Genomic DNA, 21,397 nt, shown 5'->3' on the forward strand with positions numbered 1-21,397 from the left:
GTGAATTCTGCTGTGATGGTTGTGAAGCAGAGAGGCATTCTGCTCACATTACTGGGTCACAGTTTCTGTGCAGTCTGTCTGTTTCAGGTATAAGTGGGAAATACCCATTTAAAGGTTACACAGCACTCAGTTAACACTAAGCTCTTCTTAAAAATAAAAAAAAAGGGGTGGAAGTTTTTGCAGATATTTCATAATTTACCATAAGAGGCTGAAGTAACTTCATAAAACCGCCTCTTGTTTTTCATTCTTGTCACTGAAAAGGGTGAAGTGAAGTGTTGGGTTGCCTCCAGACCCATTTTGCACCCTGAATTGGTGGTGCGAGACAAAAGGAGCTCAGAAACCAGAGCTTGAGGTAGTGCTGTACTTCTGCTGAGGGTCAGGAGGGCCTGAAGAATGGAGTCCTTTCTCTCTACAACTTGGCTGAATGTACTGTACACCTCAGAGAAGCACTCAGCGGCGAGGGGAGATGGGTTGTACTGATAATGGACACACACAAGCCTCATTTTAGCATCTCCTCTACCTGCTGGAGCCCGAGCTTGTTTTCCACAGACTGCATGCATTTGTTCGGTGAGTTTGATCCAACTGTTGATAAAAGAATGTTTTCCTTGTAGCCTTTTTGTGGAGAAAAGACTTGTTTTGCAAAATCACCACTCTAAGTTGATTCTGTCTTTCACACGATGAGAACAAAAGGTCAATTATCATCCTTAAAACCCAGAAAAAATTCTGGCAGAACATCACGATAATGCCAGGATGGCTGGGAGATCTACAGAACACTCCACAAAATAAGAGCTCTGCCACCAAAACCTTTTAAACTCACACTACACAAAGGTTAACCAGAAGCCACAAACACAAGACACGTAAACACAGGATGCACTTAAAGTTGAAGCGTCCCCCCTTTAACTCTCTGACTTCTGAGAGTAAAGCATTATCCTGAACTTGGACTTCAGACGTATCCTGGAAAACCCTCCCGCTTTTCTCATCTATAGGTGGCTTTTCAACTGTTTTTTTTGTAGATTTGGACCCAAAATAAATGGTTTTATGGCCTATTTTTTTAAGTGGTTAATTTTTATTTCTAAAAATGGAAGCCATCTCTGAGGTGACAGCTCAAGGGCAACTGCACATTTTCTTGTTAAAAGCAAAACAATAGATACAATTTTCCTCAGTCAGTGGTTATATTTGGCACACTCACATTGGTCACAAGTGCATGGTAAAATGTTCAGACTAAAATATTGTGAATTCAACCAGTTTCCACCTGTGCTGCATAAAGACATGAACTGTCGGTTTCACTTTAGTTACAGTTTTCCTTCTGGGGCCTTTGCCTTTGTCCCAAAATCAGAAAGTGCAGCTGCAGTTATTTTTATTTTCTTGAGGTAAAGAGAACAGACTAAAGTTCTTTTCACTGTTCCGCAGTCCAGACTGTTTTCGCCAAACTGCTGTGTTGGTACAGAACCTGCAGGTGTTCTTGAGGTGGACTGTGGAGGAACTCCTTTGTGTAAAGTGGGGGGCCATCCTTCTTGAGTAACAGCAGCAGTGGGAGGTCGGGTCACGATGATCATTAGAAACACGTTCTCTGAGGTTTGGAGGCAGCTTTGGTCTGCAAAATGTGCAGACTGTCTTAACTTCCTGCCTTTCTCCATCAGCAGGTTGAGTCTCATTTACAGAAGTGCTTCTTTTAGCCCTTGTGCTATCCTAGGCCCTTTAACATTGGGAGTTGGGTCACCTAGACCCACTAAACAGTGCGCTGAACCTTTTTTCTTCAATGATTTGTGATCTTCACTGGTGTCCATGGATTACATGAAATCTTTCCACCTTTATCCACCTTTGTCATGGTAGGGAGAACACGTCAATGTAAGGGTGGGGTCATAGGAGAGCACAAGGGTTACTTGAGTCTTTTTTTTTTCTAACAAGGGGCATAATGGAGGCAAATCTCATCTGAAAGGCTGCTTCATAGTCTACCACCTCCTGAGATGAAGGTTTTTGGGTGCATTCATACTAACAGGTTTGATGTGTATCAGGATTTATTTTATCTAGCAAGTGTGAAAGCTCATCTGATCTCTGGTGCGGATCACGCAAGTCTTTGTTCACTTTAACTAAAAGAGTAGGTGACTTTAGCTTTATGTATAGAACAAAACAACCTTCAGCACAAAACTGCAGAACCCTGAGTAGCAAAAACAGCTGAAACATTTTTGAAAGGGTAGATGGACTGTAGTGAGAAATTACTGACAATGCATTCAAAGGTTTTGCAATACGACTTGGATTTTTTTTACCCTCTTTGTTGGGCAATACCATCTAGTGACCAGTGTTGGGACCTGTGCGTTGATTTTTTTGGGTCCGTTTGGTCCATTTCTACTGCTTCAGCCTGCTCCGGGCTGATAGGAATAACTTGATTCAAGTTATGTATAATATCTGAGATTTTACTGTCATAAAATGTGAGAAAATCATCAGAGCTGAGAGAAACAGGAATATGTGGTTCTACTGAGCTCTTACTGCTGGTTAGTCTGGCTATTGTACTAAAAAGAAATTTTGGATTATTTACATTCTCTGCTATTAAGGTTTAATAGTACTGGGTTATAGCTCTGCGCAGAGTTTTTTTATTTATTTGATTTTTTTTATTTACCGGTAAGAGGTTATGTTTCCAGATATTCAGAGACTGCTTTAAGCTGGAGCGGCGCCATTCCCTTTCTAACTTGTTTAAGAGAACGTGTTTCAGCATGAAGCCACCGTGTTTTCTCTAACAAGCTTAACAAACTGGTCATTTTGTCGGGACTGAGGCTATGGGAGCTGTTCTCAGAGGAAATAATTTCATCAAAATATAAAACAGTAGTTGATAGAAAGTCAGAAAAATCAGTTAAAAATTCTGAATAAGCTTCAGGAGGGCGATAAAAATTATAAATAAATAATAGCTTTTTATTCATAATTGCAAAGAAAACAGAATGATTTGATTCATTATTGCAGCTCATATTTTACAGTCAAAAGAACAAAAATTTTTTGATTTGCTAGAATACTATAGCTCAAATAATATTCAGGGAAAAACGTTCATGTATTATCCACAAGGGACGCATACACATGAACAATTTTGTGTATCCACATGTGGAACAGAACCAGTTTACGCTTAAAACAATGTCCAAACATAAAATACTTTTACAACAAATAAAGAAATATGATTATGGATTGAATGTACATGTACAAAACATAAATGAGTTATGATATATCTATCAATATTTATGAATGTCAATTTGAATCATGTGGGATTCCATTTGGGTATGTTGAGAGTGAGATTCAAATGAAACCAAATGAGTGTTTATACATGAGAAATGAGTCTTGGTTGTTTCAATGTGTGTATGCTTATATGTGTACATTCATCCATGTGTGTAGTTATATGTCTGAATATGGGTATGTGAAACTGAATATGTACTCATTAGAGAGAGAACAGGACTGGAATAGATAGTGGGTACACTGGGTGTGGTTATAAATTTGGTCCAGGACATGGGGCTTCTACTTCTTCTCACTCCCTTTCGGACATTTGTTGTATTTCTTTGTCTTTTTTTTCCCTTTTAACCCTTGTGCTATCTTAGATGACCTCACCCTTACATTGACGTGTTCTCCCTACCATGACAAAGGTGGATAAAGGTGGAAAGATTTCAGGTAATCCATGGACACCAGTGAAGATCACAAATCATTGAAGAAAAAAGGTTCAGAGCACTGTCTAGTGGGTCTAGATGACCCCACTCCCAATGTTAAAGTGCCTAGGATAGCACAAGGGTTAAACGTAGATCTAGTTTTGTTTCATAGGTGTAGAAATAGTAGAAAAAGTCTGTTTTTAAACTTTATTTCAGATTCTAGATTTATGTAAACATGCTTTGGTTTAATGCTTTAGACACAAACCAAAACAATCTCAGGAAATAAATGAAGGCATGTACGAACACAGACAATCAAAGCAAGTTTTATCATTTTAAAAACTATTTATTTCCTTAAAGTGAACAGTAGCTACATAAAAAAAACAGCATTTTATTTTTTACAACTAAGAAAATGTTTACAGAACAGCCAAAAGTAATTGTACAAAAATAATAAAAACCTTGATACATAATGACAACGAAGAACACCATATCAGTGTGCAAACCGTTTATACAGATGGACGCGCGCCTCCATGCGAGGCCACGGCTCCTGATAAATTATTTAAATAGGATTTATCTACACACACGCACAGACAAGCTCTCACAAACGGCCAAGACCAACAGAAAAATAATTTATCTGTGAAAAAAATGCCAAAACGTTTTTAAATCTTCCGTTTAACTGGGATTCATCACAACATGGAAAAGATACGTCCTATTATGTACATTTCTTGTTGGTATTTTCAAAGGACTTAGTCTGATTGGAGGAAATACAGCAATGAGGTAATTTTTGTAAGTTAAAGTTTCCTCTGTTTGAAATATCTATGGAAAAAAGCACACTTCATGTTAAGTAGTCTTTCAAAGACCTACCTAATTTTGGATCAGTCTCCATTTAAAAAAAGGTTTTATACTTTTTTAAAATCAAAATCAATAAATTTTGTTTGCTGCCTACATTGTAGACGAAAGTAAATAAAATCAGATATTTTGACAAAATCAACTTAAACATTTCAAAGCCACCTTGAGGAGGAAACAGACACATTCTTTTAAATAAAATAAGACAATTACAAAAACAAAGAAATATTTTTAAATGTATATGTTAATTGACAATGTTGAAGGAAAAAAATGTATATATAATAAGAGTAAAATGGAAACAAGAAAATTCAGAATCTACAGTTTTTGTCAGAATGTTAGAAAATAAAACTGGAGAATTAAAAAAAAAAAAACTGCTTAAAATTGCCACCCACCGAAGGATGTATGACCCCCCCCCCACAAACACGTATAATGCTTTAGCGGCAACCTGTTGTTGCTTGGCTCACTAAGATGGTCATATCGTCAAGTAGAGCAACAGAAATTACCGTATTGTCCGTACTATAAGGAACAGTTAAAAACCTTAATTTTTATGCTAACACTCTAACGTGTAGCAGGGTCAGCTTGTTTTTTTTACTAACAAGGTTGGGAGTTAGCAAAGTCACAGTCAAGTTTGTTTTAGCGGAATCAGTCTGTTTTTTTTACGTAAGTGCCTTTACGAGTTAAAGTTATTGCTAATATGCTAATGTGTGGCATGTTACAAACACGTTCTAGTCAATGTGAACACAGTTAATGAAGTCTGACTAGTTGATCTCTGACTCTTTTGTCTTGCTCGATGTGCCTTAGAGTTTGGTGCCCCGCATTTCCCCAAATGAGATAACGTTTATCATAAAAGCGCCCCCTAGAGTCAAAGGGTGATGTTACACCAAATAACAAACATTGGTGTACATGGCAGGATGCGTCCTTTAGTTTGCTTGCATATACATTTCAGTTATTAAATACTTTGCTTTACTCCAATGTTTTTTTTCTTTTTTGGTTGTGCTAGTTGGAAAAAAGTCAAATAATTAAAAATACCTGTAAATCAAAAACTAGTCAGCAGTTGATGATGTTTTCAGTTCTAGTCTGTGTAAAGTTCTTCTCATGATGTGAGACCACAATAAAGGTCTATCACATCAATGTTATCCAAAATTACACGTTTAGTCCAAAATTCTTTTTGTTTTGTTTTAATCCTCAAGGTGGCCCCTCAAAATGATAAATCTTAGAGTCTTTAGTCCAAGAATTGCATTAGTGGACATGTTGTAACTTTTGAGGAAATCTTATTTTAGTGATTTTGTTTTTGTTTGTCTGAGTGTGAAAGTGATTGTTTCCATTTAATCCTGAGAGTGAAAAACAGACATCAGCTGACTAAAACTCAAAAACAGAAGTTTCTCACTGCAGGGATTTCTCTTCATGGCTTGTCTTCCACAAACCGTACATGTGAACACAAATATCTGTGATGTGATGATCTGTCATCTCTTACTTCCTCTTCATAGCCAACAGTTTGTTTGCTTTAAGTTGAAGGTCTCTGACATTAAAAATTCCTTGAAAGTGTCTCTTCATCTGCGCTGGTCTGGAGGGGAAAAGGGGAATATTTCATTTGGTTTTTCATTTGGATGTTCATCTGAAGAAGGCAGACAGGCTGAAGAATTTCAGCAGAAAGACAGAGATGCAAGTGCATAGTTTTCCATGAGGAACCGTTCCAGCAGAGAGATGAATGAGTTCTTTCAGGCAGCTGGAAAGCGAGCAAAGCTGGGATAGAAAGGTGCTGGTGTCCTGCTTGCATAGCTCCAAGGCTGGTTTTTCTTCCTTTCTTTCAGCTCTTTCTGCTCTCAGATCCTCAACTTTGCACTCAGCTGGTAGCTCTCTGCACAAACCAGCATGGAGTTGACCTGAGGCTGAACACATGCCTTCGCCCTGTTCGAGTGTGCGTGTCACCGAAGAAAGCGTTGAAGATAAATCCGCTTCTGGACTTTGCAGGAAATCTAGAAGTTCTGACTTTGTACAGAAAAAGGTGGATTCCTCAAATCCTACTTATGTATCTGTCAAAAACAAACAGATATGTATCAATAATTTGTATTTTGCGTCATCTGGGGCAACTCTTTAGGAGTGTTAGGTAATATGTTAAACATACCTCTGCATTCATACTTCAGGTCAGAGAAATAGACCATCTCCTGAGAAAAGACAAAGAGACCTAGCCTGCCGCCAGCGTACGTCTTGTCATAGATGCTTCCAGAGTCCGCCATCATCTTTTTTCCTTCATACATTACAACTCTGGGGAACACAAAACAAATGAAAATTAAAGAAGTCTGAAGTTCTTTTAAATATTTTCTTTGGCTTGTAAAGTATTGTTCACTCACCGAATGAGTCCTGTTCTTGGTCGGTGGATCAGGTGCCATCTGTAGGCAGTGAAGTCCTTCCATCCAACGTTCTTCGGGTCATGCCACAGTGTGCGGACCTAAAGTGCAAAGGAATCCTCAAATGTGTGACCATAATCTACACACTTGGTTGAAATCCTTTCTTCAGGGTATCCATACCTGTCCTGGGGTGTTGCCTGTGTGCCACAAGGCATTCCTGAGATGCTCCCCTGGACCGGTAGTAGAATTAACCACTTTGATGGACAAGCCAGAGTAGCCCTGAGCTTTTGTGGGTTTATGGGACCAGTAGGTCTGCGTGATCTGTTTCCACATCACCACGTAGAACCTGGAACTCGACTGGTAACCGAATACGAAACCAGCATAGTCATCATCTCGTTCCGTGTTAATAAAGAAAGTTCCACTGAAGTCCACTGAGTTGAACTCGTGGTAACCTGGAGACGACAAAAAAAAAAAAACATAATTAAAAAGAAAGATTGCAAAGCTTCTGCTGCGATTTCTTGGAGCTGTTTGATGAGTTTCCATCACAGTTTTGATCAAAGATATTCTAAAATTCTACAGATATCTTTAATCCTTGCCTTAAGCAGTTTTCAATACCTGAATAAGTCATTAAGAGGAGAATGAAACAGGTGCATTTGTTTGTTCTTGACTCAGACAAAACAGTAATTACTCAAAGTCTGGACATAATGACTACGTTTGGGCCCAAATCTTGCTTGAAAAGGTTGTAGGAGACTTTATTTTTGCTTACCAACAGCAATGCCAGGGTCACAGTTGACAGTCTGAACCAGCTCCTTGCCTTGATGTCGGACAACCCAGTTCGGATCGATCTGGGATGTTCCTTTCGGATCCAGTGGAACCATCTGGAATTTACGGAAGTCCGTCTCACTGATGTCAAAGTTCTCCGGACACACGTCATAGATGTCAGGCACGTTGTCTAGATCAAAGTCTTCTTTGCAAGCGTCTCCACGGCCGTCACCTGGAAAACACATGTTCATGTTACTCAGGAATAAAACAATGTCTGTGTAGTTCAAACCACGCCCTTCATTTCAAGTTTACTGACCATCAGAGTCCAGCTGGTCTGGGTTAAAAGCCAGTCTGCAGTTGTCTTTGTCATCAGGGATGCCATCGTTGTCGTCATCATGGTCGCAGGCATCTCCCTTGCCATCTTTGTCATGGTCGACTTGGTTGGCATTTGAGATGTATGGGCAGTTGTCCAAGTTGTTCTGGTGTCCATCCTCGTCAATGTCCTGGTTACTGTCACACTTATCTCCCACACGATCATCATCTGAGTCCACCTACAGAGTACACATCAGATCCACAGCTCAACATGTAAATCATCTAATGTTGTGATACTAACAGTATGGGCCTGGCAGGTGTCTGTAAGGAAAATGTAAAAATGAAGTAAACATACAAAAATGATTGATCTCAAGACATGTAAGTAATACCATGGTTGCTAAAACTGGAAAACACCACTTCCAAATAAAATGAATCATTTCAGTCATTTTCGTTGTGGGATGTAATTAACAATGAATGTCTTACATATCCAAAGTCGGACCCATGGGCCAAATGCAGCTCACATTTAAATTGCCATTAGCCTGCAGGCTCCTGTCAAAAATTCAGTAATATTCAACCCCCAGCCTTTTATACTATGTGTATGATTGCTTGACTGTAATTGGCTCAAATCTGTAACTAGCAGTTGTAAACCTGTGGCAACACTTTTGCAGGACTCTTCTTTGACACTCGCTAGCTTATTTCTAAATGTCAACTGTAAATAATGAAGAGGAGAGTTAACAGCAAGCGTCACAGCTTGCAACATTGTGGACTGGAGAATTGGAGACATTTCATCTGATATTAAAGAGAGAAAAAGAGCGGGGTTGGATATTTTTGTTGGGTATGTGTGCATGTGTCTTCTAGTTTCTGACAGAAGTGCAAGTCACAAGAATGGCAGATTAGCCTTTAATGCCCCCCCCCCCCCCCCCCAGAATCACTGTTGTTCAACACATTCCTATTCCTCAATGTAGCATGGCCCAGGTGGACGGACAGCTTGTACACACCCCAGGGCCAGCCCATTCCTCAGTAATATCAAGCCCAGGGCTTTGTCAAAAGACCAATGAAAGGACCTGCCCCCCCCCCCCCCCCCCCCCCCCGAGCATGACTTGTTGAACTAATGTGCCCTCGAGCTGCACGGAGGACTCTTTCCACCGTTACATGCCGTGATAACGCTCAAACAGCTGAAAGACAGCTGCATCCTGAGCTGGAGAGAAAGATGGAGCTCACGTCTAGGTTGTTGCCGCAGGGGAGGGGGGCAGATCAGGAAGTCAGCATGCATTCAGCATCTACACACCTGATCGGGATTATGCTCCAGAGGGCAGTTATCACACATGTCTCCCACTCCGTCCAAATCCGTGTCTCTCTGGTCAACGTTGTACACGTGGGGACAGTTGTCCTTCTCATTCAGAATTCCTGGAAAATGCCACCAAAAAAAAAAACCCATTATGTTTATCTATAAGGTCCTTATTATTCTCACAGCTCTATTTTCTCACCATCTCCATCAATGTCCACTGCACAAGCGTCGCCCTCGCCGTTGTTGTCCGTGTCTGCTTGGTCAGGGTTGCTGTTATAAGGGCAGTTGTCACAGCGGTCGCCCACTTCATCGCGGTCATAGTCATACTGCCTGGGATTGTACACGAACGGACAGTTATCCTGTTTCAAAAGGAGAGAGATGAAGAGGTGAAGACAGGCTTCAGGTGGACTGTTATCCTTCTTTGTGCAAGCCTGTCTAATTACAGGGGAGGGGTAATGCTGGATGAAGCAGTGTTTCATCAATGGGCTTTGTCACGGATGTAATGTTGGGATTAGTGGCACACAGAAGAGCTCTATCTCATCTCGGCTTCAGCCTTGGAATTTGGGACTTTAGCTCAAATCAAGTTTTTGTTTTCCTGCTGAGCCCCCCCTCGTGAATCTTCTCAGAGACCACAAACATTTCGAAGTGATCTTACTGACCCTGTCATCGGGGATGCCGTCGTTGTCGTCGTCGTCATCGCAAGCATCTCCAATTCCATCTTTATCGTAATCTTCTTGCCCCGAGTTGGGAAGGTTGGGACAGTTGTCCTGATTGACAGACATGATTGCTCACTCAACCATCACAAGTGATGTCAAAGAAACAGCAGCTGATGAATTTTAGTTCTGAAGTTACAGCTTAACCGTACCTTTTTACAGTGGTAGGTGGCGTTCTCCACACACACCAGGTCAGCATTGGGCCATCCATCCAGGTCTGTGTCTTCTCCACAGATGTGTCCGTTTCCGGCAAAGCCAGGCTTGCACTCGCAACGGAACATGGGGTCTGAGAAGTGGCCGAGGTAGTTGCAGCGGGCGTTTTTGTTGCAGTCGTGACTTCCATCCAGGCAGGGATTACGGGGTGTACACACCTGCAGGTTAAGGGAGGGGTGGAGAGGTTTAAACAACAGCAGATTAGCACAGGTGTCTGCTTGTTATTATTACTGTCTGCTCTGGCATTACTCGCCTGTTTGTTGGCAGCAGCTTCTTCTATGCCTTGCCCATACGGCTGGGGTCCTGTGTAGCGAGGAGGGCAGGGCAAACAGTTGTAGCCTGGATCTGTATTCTCACAACGGTGCACGCCGTTGAACTCAAAGCAAGCATCTGGAACCTCCTTACACTGGTTAATAAATAAAAAAGTGTTGGAGGAGTTTTTGCAGGATTAAATTTGAAAGCTCTTGGCTGATCATTTAGTATCATGAAATTATTACCTCGTCGATATCTTTGCAGTTGATGCCATTGCCAGAGTAACCGTTGGGACACTTTCCACACTTCCACGAGCCATCAGGGAAACTTGTGCACTTGGCTCCAGAAAAGCAGGGGTTGGACAAGCAACCATCTGCAAGCAACAATAAAACCTTCTTGTTAATGTGTTTTAAATAAAATGCTGCGCAAAATAGAAAACAGGATCACAGAGAACTGGAAACGTCTGTTCTGGTTCTGTAACGGTTCTATTACTAATAACAGCGACTCACCAACAGGACAGGCTTTCTTGTTGCACATCTGTCTGTCTGTAGCCTCACCGACGCACTCCTTACCACCATAAAGAGGAGCAGGATTGTTGCACAGGCGCTTACGAGTCTGAACACCCCCTCCACAGGTGAGAGTGCACAAATCCCACGGAGACCAGGGTCCCCAGTTTCCATTGACTTAAAAAGAAGAAAAGCTCACTTTTATTTACAAAATCTAGCACCCGGCATGGTAGGACTTATACATTTTAAGGTGCACAGTACTGGGTCACGATGTATTGGAGTATGTTCTTCTTCTTTTATATACCAACTGATTGTTGGGCCTACAACACCTGCCATGGTTGTTCTTTAAACCCTGTGGGTTTAAATAGTAGGAAACCATACAAATCAGTGTTTGTGATTTGAGCCAGTTTGGTGGATATCTTTCCCAAGAACAACAAAAGTGACAAACTAATCATTCAAACAAATTAAAAGTAAATTTAGCACTGATAAGGGAGGGATGCCCAGTTCAGCCTAGTCTGTTTATTTTAGTTTAGCCATTACCTATAGAATTCTATTACTTCATTTTCTTTATAATTTCCTGTTTATTATACAGATACCGGTATGAAGCCCATTGAGATGACTGTTGTTGAAAATATTGGGCTATTTAACTAAAAATCACTATAATTTAGAAAGTCATTTTTGGACCCTTCTCGAGGCTGGATGCTGAGACTTACTGGGACATGGAGACTTCTGGCACTTCTGGGTTTGCCGAGCTTCTCCCTCACACTGCTTTCCTCCCAACTGAGGAGTGGGAGAGTTGCAGAGGCGGATACGGGTGATAACTCCTTCGCCACAGGTGACAGAACAGGATGACCAGGGTGACCAGTGGCTCCAGCTGCCATCCTGCTTGACTGGAGAGGCAAACAGGTGAGAACAATAACTAGGGCTGGGTATGACAGCAATAAAGGCTAGAGGGAAACTGTCATTAACAAAATAAAAATAATTAACTTTGAAATCAGGAAACTGTTTGTTGCAGTGAAAACTGTGTTAATCCTGGATTTACTGATGACCTCTGAGCACAGTGGGACTCACAGCGCTTGTCACACTCCTGGAGGTAGCAGTCGCGGGTCTGCACAGAGGTGCCCTCGCAGTTGTTGTTGATGCGATCGCAGGAGCGTCCCCGCTGCTGAATGCCCCGCCCACACGACACAGAACAATGAGTCCATTCAGACCAAGGCGACCAGCCGTCCTCTGCGTAATCGCTTGCTGAGCAACACAGAGAGAAAAGGAGACCATAAAGGAACTCTTCCAGTGAGGCTCTGCTCCTCACAGACTCCTCACAGAGGAGCTGAAGCCTCTGAGGTGGAGAAGCAACAGCTGCACCTCAGACAAGTTGGAGATGCTCTTCCTAAAGCCAGAAAGCTGGACTGTGATGAATGTGGATCCTTGTTTTTTGTAAAGGGTTTGGTAAAGATAACAGTCTGCAGATACCAGAAGAGCATGATGGCTTCACAAAAAGCTGAAAAATGAAAACTGAAAATTTAAGCCATGTTTAACTTAACATTGATGCATGTTCTTTTTGTGATTTCTATCTTGAAAAATCAACGTTTTTTGATCAAATATGGAAAACTGCACATAAAGACGCTCTTTTGCCGAAGGAGATGCCTTCACTGTTACCTCTCTAGCTGTGTTCGAAACGTTGCATTCAGGAAACAAACGGGGACACTCACGTGTTCCACAGCGGGGGCAGCACTCCCCATCGGGGACCGTAGCATTGGCACAGGGGATCAAGGGGCAGGAGATTTTACGGCACACAGTGGCGGAGTTCTGCATAGGCAAAGAGACCAACATAAATGTCACAGTTTGACACCAGACTTGATCTCCAAGAACCTGGAATGAACTGCAAAGTTGATTCCACCTAAGGTCTCCTTCTTAAATGGGAGCTACGCCTTCCCCAAACACTTAAGATCAAAGTCCAGGTGATAGGAGACGTTACACCAATGGAGGTGTTTGAGGATGGGAGTAGCGCTGCAGGTATGAGGAGTCGCCCACCTGACACGTGCACTCGGTGCAGTCGTCCACAGTCCACTCGTCTCGGTTTTTGCGAACAATGCCGTTATGGATACAAACACCTCTGTGGATGCCGATCCGGGTCTTGATCAGCTTGTTCTCGTCTGTCTGGAAGGGATTAAACAGTAAACTGGTGTCAAACGTGTGGAATGCTTTCTGCAAAAGTAACTCAACATTTAAGTCCAGGAGAGTGAAGCAAACCTCACAGCATAACAAAAGCAGGAGAACCACTTTTTATGGTGTTGACATGGAAACCATGCAACCAAAGGAAAAGGTTTTCATACTATACAAACATCTGAATAGCGTAAACATTTTTTGGACCTACATGGAAATCACCACATTTAATCAAATGTTAACATTCAAACAAGAAACCGGCTGGTATATGACTTTATTCAAAAACGCTTCCACACCACCCAACTTCAAAGCTCTTATCCTCCCCCATCTATGGACGGAAATAGGACTCCCTAAATGCCAATCCTTTCACTGACACACTTCAGTGAAAGTTAAGAACAGTTTTATATCCCTTTAAAGTCATTGTGGTGCCACAATGGCATTTGTAGCATTTTAAAAAAAGTAGCACAACTTTGTTGACGATCTTGTGTTGTGAATGGTTTTCCATATTACACCAACATTAAAATGACACACATACAACCTACACCTCAGGTTCACGCACACTCCTTTTTTTTCTTTGAATCCAATTGTAACCATCAGTTCCCTTCCAGACATTAAAAAAAAGCCTGTTTGGTTCCCAAAAGAATTCTTAGCAAAAACCTCCAGCATGGAGTCATGACAAAATAGAACTTTTTCAATCAGACTAAAACAACAATTTGCATTTGTTTCTTATTTTAGAACATCAAAATATTTCATTATTAACCAAGTTATCAGTGGGAAAGTTGCTATTTGGAACCAAAAAATTAGTCCAACATGTGCTTTGGTGTGGAGATAAAACATGTCTGCAGTGATTTGGCTGCTGTAATCTCTTCCTCACCAGTTGACGGAGTTCATTGGACAGCTCCTTGACCACCACACCAAGACCCTTCAGCTCCTTGAACATGCTGATCAGGTCCTCGCAGGAGAAGCCACAGACCATCTGAAGGTCTGCAGGAGAGACTCATCAGATAAAAGCTCTGCTGCAGGGTTCACTGAGTTGGAGTTTACCTTTGGTTTTATGTCCGGTGTACTCAGTTCTGATGGCTGAGGAACCGTTGAGATTCTTCAGGATCATGGTGTCACTTGTAGCTGAAAAACAGCATCATAACTCAGTGAATTGTAAAACAATGACACAGCAACATATCTGGATGTCAGGTCGAACACAACTACTGAAAGACTGATTCGGAAAAGGGTTTGTTTGGACATGGAAAGTGGATCCCTTAGCAAAAAGCAGTCTATTTAACAGTATTACAAGTATATTTAGTCTACTAAAAGTGAGGCAGTATACTTTAACTTTACTTTTTATGTACTATCTATAAATGGTAAACTTAAAATTTTTCAATTAAGTCCGAAAAAGTATTTAAATAGTATACTTCCCACACTATGGGTACATCTTATATTTGCCATACTTATACTCAAGTATACTTTATAAAGTGAACTTCAAGTGCACTACTTTTTGCTAAGGGATGCGCTTCTGGGATCGATTGCTTACAGCTTTGGCAGCCTTTGTTGCGCAGGATGGCTTCCAGTGTGGTGCCAAACACGAAGCGCACGTTCTGAAGAACCCCCTGGAAACACAGCTTAGTTTGAGACTCCAGGGAATCAATATCTGATAATCAAAGTGTGAAAATGAACAACGTTCTGTCCTGGTTTCCGTGCGTCTTTACGCATCGCGGGTCCTCGGGAAATCCCACACTCATAATAGTGATAAAAGTTCCGGTTTGCATCGCTCCAAGCTCTCTCACCATGAACCGGTCTTTCACTGCGCCCTTCCCGACCCTAAGCCGCGCACCCGGCGGGGTCTCCTGCGTCAGAATGCTGTGGATCGGTGCGTCCAGCTCGGCGGTGTTCACCTCCTCGCACCCTACGTACAGCTGCGCGCGCTCCTCCTGCACGAACAGCGTGATGTTCTTCCAGTGGCCCGTGGCCAGGTCCACCTCCTCGATGGAGACCACCTGCTGCTTGTTCTCCGTGGAGTAGACGATGTCCAAGGTGTTCGCTTTGCCATTGGAGACGATCTCGAGCACCGGTCCGGAGCCGTCGCGTTTCTCCACAGTCAGGATGCTGCCTCTGGTCCGCTTGAACTGCTTAAAATTGAGCAGCAGCAGGAATCCTCTCTCTGCGTGGATGGAGTCGATCAGGTCCCGAAAGGCACCGTCGGGGAGCGGGGGGATCAGGTCCGGGTTGACGATCTTGTAGGCGGGACTGTACGGGTCGTCTCCCTTCACCAGAGTCACCCCGTGGTTCTTGTTGGGGACGCGGATGAGCTCGAACAGGTCATACACGCTGTTGTCATCTCGGCTCTCTGCGCAAAAAGGAGTCAGAGTGCGTGAGGGTGCGCGCGCGTTTAGAAAGGGTGGGGAACAAACCCCCAACTCACCTGCGACCCTCGCAGCCTCACAGGAGCAGAGCATCAGCAGCAGCACGGTGCTTGCGCGCGTCATGGTGAGACCTGCGGCAGCGGCACAACCACGTTAGGTGATGGTTCCTCCAAAACACGCACATGATGATGCAGCACAGAGGCGCTCACCTGCTTCCCCACAGTGGAACCAAAAGGTGAAAACCCCTCCAAAAGAGTGCAAATCCCGCAGTAATCCTCCTGTAGTCCGATTTAAATCCGCATGGAACGGTGCGTCTTTGCCCTGCGTGATTTCAGAAACAAGCGTGTCTCCGCGGGTATCAGGGTTCCTTTCAGGCGACTCAGGGACAAAGTTCATTTAAATAGTTTAATCCTGTTCCTGAGGGGGGAGTCCATCCAATCACGGCGAGAAAAAGGGAAAAAAGGGACGAGCTTATCCACAGAGGGAGGAAAGAGTCGCCCCCCCCCCCCCCCCCGGAGGGCTGAGGGACCAGCTCTGAGGGCCCTATGTGTCCTCTCATTGAAAACCTACATGCTATGATGATGAGCTTTGATGCGTATTTGTCTGAGAAAAGAAAATTCTTTGAATACTTTCTTTTTCCAATTGAAACCTGTTTTTTGCTTTAATTTTGTTTTTTATTTGGAAGTTTGTTGGAATTCCTGCGCTTCAGAGACATTGCACTTCCGGATCCCAACACAAGGAGGAGGCACGAGCTGGAGCCACAAGACAGTTCCAAAGTGACCACAAGAGGTTTCATTTAAATATTCACTTGCAAATTTAGATTCTATGTATAAAAATGAAATAACAACAATAGAGCAAAATACATTTAAATGTTCATCAAAGAAAATGTACATTTGTTGTGTTTAATTCGTTATATTCACCAAAAATTAGAGCTTAAAAAAGTTTCCTGATGTCTGCTCAGACTTTCAGCAAATTCTCACTTTTGAGTTTTATTGTTATACTGTTAAAATGCAACAGGAACGGTTTTTTTTTCCATTAAATTATAATCTTCATTACCTCCCCCCAATCATCAGATTACATATTTTTATACCATTCTGAACAGCCTTATATCCTGAATAAAACATCTGTCTGATCATATTATCCTGAAGCTTGTGTTTAGAAACAAAATGTAAAGCAGATTTTAGAAAGTCCAGAGAAATTTTCTAATGGTTTCTGACTCTGACAGTGTTTTATTGCAGATGTCGTGCAACATAATCAAGTAATAGTCGGGAGAAAACATCTTTTCAAAAATGTTTTTATGTAAAGTGGGAAGACAGAGAGTGAGACCATCACCATCAAGGATGTTTCCTTAGCAGCGTTTTGGTTTTAGTCACATGGTTTTTTGGTTCTCTGGGCCTATAGAGGGTCGTAAGCAGGAGCTTCTTACAGGACGCACAGGTACATTTTGCAGTACCCTTGAGGCTCGTGAGGCCGCCTTAATGGTTGTCATGAAAATGGAACATACCATTGTCATGTGTCGTGAAGTATTTGCAAGAATAATGGAAGTTGCATGCACTTATGACTCATGGGTAATGCAGTCGTGTGGTGTCCTTACGCCACAGGTGGTGCTGGCCCTTACTGACTGCTTGCAAATGCTGAACATTGGACGTACAGGTGATAGGTAAGTGTTCATAGAATGTCCGTGCAACCTGATTCTCCAATTTTTCATCAGAAAATTCGTTTTGATTATCCTGGTTTGTTGTTTTGTTCATCATTTTCAGTGTTGTCACCTGCTGGTGTGTCACTCTCCACACACTGTATTGGGTTTCATGATGTTTTAACCCTTGTGCTATCGTAGGCACTTTACCATTGGGACTTGGGTCATCTAGACCCACTAGACAGTGCTCTGAACCTTTTTTCTTCAATGATTTGTGATCTTCACTGGTGTCCATGGATTACATGAAATCTTTCCACCTTTATCCACCTTTGTCATGGTAGGGAGAACACGTCAATGTAAGGGTGGGGTCATCTAAGATAGCACAAGGGTTAATGGGATTCTGTTAATGTTCAATCAAATGAAAGACTGAAGTAACTAAGGTTCTTGTTCTTTACGTTCAACCACTAACGCCTGAACTCTCACCAGATGCTAACTGTAAGTTGGGGGATGTAGGCAGTATGGGGTGGGACTGCAGCAGGTCCCCCAAATAATGTCCAAAATGTTTCATTGTCACATTTTCATTGCAAATCTAAATCCTGCTCCTGTAATCTGTGGGTTTGTTGTTTGTTTGATAGTCGGCTGCATGTCTACGTTTATCTGATAATTCCATCAGGCTGTTATTATTGATTGTATCTGAGAACTGAACTCACTGAGCGTGACGTCAATTCCGTTGCCATTTTTTTTGCAAAACAGATGCCGCCATGTTAGAGCCAGACAACATCATTAAGCAGGCCAAGTTGGTCTGATTCAACGTTTCTATGGCAACCACTCTACCTATGAGCTTGTTGGAAGTCCACATCATTACCACTTGAAAGTGGGCTCCGGAGAATCTGTCAATCAAATGTTTTGAACGTTGGAAGTGAGACCACATCATTTTCTGAGACATCTGATTGGTCAGTTTATAACTTGAATAACTTGCAATAAAGAAAAAGAAAAAAATAAGTATTATCAAGAATATGTAAAAAAGGTATGAGACAAATAAAATGACTGAGTAACAGTTATTTATCTCTCTATTAGATTTTGGCTTTTTGGAGCCAGTGGGTCCTTCCTGTTTGGAGCGGCAGGAGGGAGGGGTCACTCAATCCAGTTCTCACATACATTCAATTGATGTAATGAATCCTGAGTGTGAAGTTGATCAGAGCAGACCCAACCCCTGACACAAACACACCTCCCCCTTCCATCAATGGGCAATTCACTAACCCGTGTAACATCTGCATTTTTTCATAGACATCAATATTAACTAAATAATAATTATTTGGTGTCAATTCAGGTTTGGTGAAATTGTAGTAATTTCTAACCAAATTTGATTATACCAAATGTAGGCAAAAACGAAATAAAACAAAGACCATCGCTTCATCCCTGACCTCTGTCACCTGGTCTTTCTAAAAAGTAACATTTTACAACATACTGCTTTACTGATAATGAAGGAATGGAAAGGTCACGTGAAGTTCATAAATGTATCATTTTCTGCAGGACAAACATTGAACATGATATAAACTATAAAAAAGTCAGAAATGAAAATGGGAAAGCCGACCAAAACCTGGCATCCATCACCGCTGTGTGCACATCTCTATGGTTTGACGGGTCTTCAGTTTAGCTTTGTGTTTAGTTTGTGTTTCTGCTAATGCTTCCCACCTCAATCATCTTATGATCTATTTTCAAAGCGTTCCCTGTGTTCTTTGAATTATGATTATGAGGTTTTTAGCCCAAATCCAAAAACCTGTGTTGTTGTAGTTTCTGCAGAGCGGCAGGAGTTCGTCAGAAATTAACGTCTGAGTTGAGTGCAGGACTGCTGGCACAAAGCCACTTCCTCTCCCCGATGCTGAGAGCTTGGAGCAGGGAGCTTGTGGTCCGCCCAGTGTCTTTTCTATATAAAAAATAAACTTGTTTACCTCTGCTCCCGATTCACAATTTGAATAAAGAAATACTCAGAAATGCAATTTTAATCTTAATTTTCTTTCTCTCTCTTAGAAAATAAATCTTCAAGAACATGCTAAAAACACCAAAAACAAGTTTTTTATTGAAGTGGGTCTTTAACCCGCCTAAGTGCTTTGGTTAAATGTTTTTAGTGGTTTGTTGTCAGGTCGCCCTTCGAGGGACTGGAGAACTCTCCAGGGTGTAGCATGCCCCCGCCCTTCAGTAGCTGGGCATGTTCCTGCAACCTTGTGACATCGATGGGGATTACATCAACTTTAGAAAATGGATGGAAGTTGTCAGGTCTTACGTTTGACCCTCATGTTCTCCTCTGCTTTGCTTGACTTCTTTAGTTTGTTTTAGTCTTCTGGTCATATTTGAACGTATGAACATACATTGTGGCGATTTCAACTCCAAATGTTGTCTTCTGCTCTTGGGTCGTCCACCAACAGTCATGGTAGCTGCTTCAAACTACCCATGAAGAACCTGTGCGGCTTGGAGAGGTGAAACAGTTTTTCCGTGTCCACCATATTTAAAACATTACTTAAGCATTACTTACCTAACTGACCCAATTTACTCTCAATAGAGTACTTTTCCAATGCTGTAGTTACAGCTGCCCTTACGGGTGGATATGGACTGTCTGTGGGCAAAAATGGGCAAACCTGTACAAAATATTAAGGTTGAAGACAACTCAGTGATTACTTAGATAGAAAATGTTCATGTCCATTTTTTCTATGGGCATGCTGTGAGCGACAGGTTGTAGTGAACGCTTGGACGACATTAAGTAAGGTTGAGACACAGGCATGTTGTACACATTTTCCTTTTTTTTAACCCCCCTCCAAATCTTGCGCATTGTGCAAGGGGCCTGTTAGTGCTGTGGGTTGACTAATTCACAAGTGAGGGTTCCTCGTGTGCAGCCTGACTGTTAGAAATGAGGACATTAGACAATCCTTGTGTGGACATCCTATGGGTGTCCCACAGACACGTTTTTATCACCTGCACATCCCGTGTAGTAAGGAGCCAGTACTGATATCTTACTTACAACTGGAGTAAGGACAACGTCCAACAGCCTCACCTGTACGTCACAAGTATGTATAACTTACATTAGCCTTAGAAATACTTCATGATACACTTACCACATGCACAACATTGGTGCATTCCATTTTCATAATGTTTCTTCAAGTGGCATATGAGCCACAATAGAACTGCAAGACACACCTGCACTCCCTTTAACCCTTGTGCTGTCCTAGGCACTTTAACGTTGGGAGTTGGGTCATCTAGACCCACTAGACAGTGCTCTGAACCTTTTTTCTTCAATGATTTGTGATCTTCACTGGTGTCCATGGATTACATGAAATCTTTCCACCTTTATCCACCTTTGTCATGGTAGGGAGAACACGTCAATGTAAGGGTGGGGTCATCTAAGATAGCACAAGGGTTACGAAGCAGCTGGACAACCCAAAACCTGGCAGCACCCATATGGGTGCTTAAACCGTTGAAGCTACAGATGATAGAAAAGGTTAACTTTCTTGAACTCTTAACATTTTGAAACAATATAAAAACTGCCATATTTTGGGGTCACGGTGTATTCTTATCTAAAAGTAACTGATAAAACCAATATCTTTTGTAATTGACTTTCTGGTGGTTTTCATAGCAGGATCCATTCAGGCCTCAGGACCTAAGCATCTTCCTCAGCATCTGCTGGGATACTGGGGTGTTCCCAAACCAGACAAAAGATAAGATCCACCCATCATGTCCTTGAGGTCTTTTCATGAGACGGCCTGAAAATCTCTCACTGGACAGCTTCTGTAACGTAAACATCAGATGCTGAAGAGATTCCAACTGTCTCCTTTGAAGGAGCAGCCCTCTGAGATCTTCCTGGATAACTGTCAGAGTCTTCCAGGCTGAACCTGGTCACCCTTTGCAGAGGGCTGGATTCAGGTCTCTTTCTGGTGCTCACCCTAAGAGACCGGTGCTGGATCAACTAGAAAAGTCACTATAACTCAATGATTTTTTGACTTGATTTGAAATGGTTTATTTCAAGCAATTAAGTAGAAATAATACACAACAGCAATATAATCATCAGTTATACATTCATACAGTAACTAATCAAACTCAGGATAATTAGACATATTAATAAATATTGCTTGAAAAGGAGTGGAAGGAAGCAAACTTATATAATCCCACCCCGTTATACTATAACCATTTTATTACATAATTTATCAATATCCGGTTCCCAGTTTTTTTCAGACAGAATTAAAAATCATAAGATATCGATAAAGCACATGACAAAGATGAATTACTTAAGTATTACGTCAAAAATAACTATTTTAGAAATCAACATGGCAAATGCAGATCAGTCATCTGAAATATATGCAGATTATGTTACTTATAAAAGCCATTCATATGA

At 41.9% G+C, this 21,397-nt stretch overlaps 1 protein-coding gene across 3 annotated transcripts; it reads right to left on the reverse strand.

Annotated features, from left to right (window-relative positions):
- Window positions 1-3,993: 3,993 nt before the first annotated feature.
- LOC100302438 (thrombospondin-1a) lies at window positions 3,994-15,788 on the reverse strand. Of its 3 annotated transcripts, XM_023952696.1 has the most exons (23): window positions 15,587-15,788; window positions 15,437-15,508; window positions 14,802-15,361; window positions 14,549-14,624; window positions 14,065-14,145; window positions 13,895-14,004; window positions 12,889-13,014; window positions 12,567-12,663; window positions 11,929-12,102; window positions 11,571-11,747; window positions 10,861-11,034; window positions 10,597-10,724; window positions 10,353-10,505; window positions 10,039-10,257; window positions 9,833-9,940; window positions 9,373-9,532; window positions 9,174-9,292; window positions 7,890-8,124; window positions 7,578-7,805; window positions 6,992-7,263; window positions 6,815-6,912; window positions 6,589-6,728; window positions 3,994-6,496 (listed from the first exon to the last, which is right to left on the reverse strand). In XM_023952696.1, exons 1-23 carry the CDS (start codon window positions 15,771-15,773, stop codon window positions 6,489-6,491), a joined length of 3,702 nt encoding a protein of 1,233 aa, XP_023808464.1. In that variant the 5' UTR covers window positions 15,774-15,788; the 3' UTR covers window positions 3,994-6,488. The 3 variants fall into 3 exon arrangements, with proteins under 3 accessions (XP_023808464.1, XP_023808463.1, NP_001156590.1); XM_023952695.1 differs by lacking the exon at window positions 3,994-6,496 and having other exon boundaries at window positions 6,521-6,728; NM_001163118.1 differs by lacking the exons at window positions 3,994-6,496; window positions 15,587-15,788 and having other exon boundaries at window positions 6,521-6,728; window positions 14,549-14,665; window positions 14,849-15,361; window positions 15,437-15,500.
- Between the last annotated feature and the right edge of the window lie 5,609 nt (window positions 15,789-21,397).

The sequence above is a fragment of the Oryzias latipes genome, chromosome 24, assembly GCF_002234675.1.
Source record: "Oryzias latipes chromosome 24, ASM223467v1".
NCBI classification, from domain to species: Eukaryota; Metazoa; Chordata; class Actinopteri; order Beloniformes; family Adrianichthyidae; genus Oryzias; species Oryzias latipes.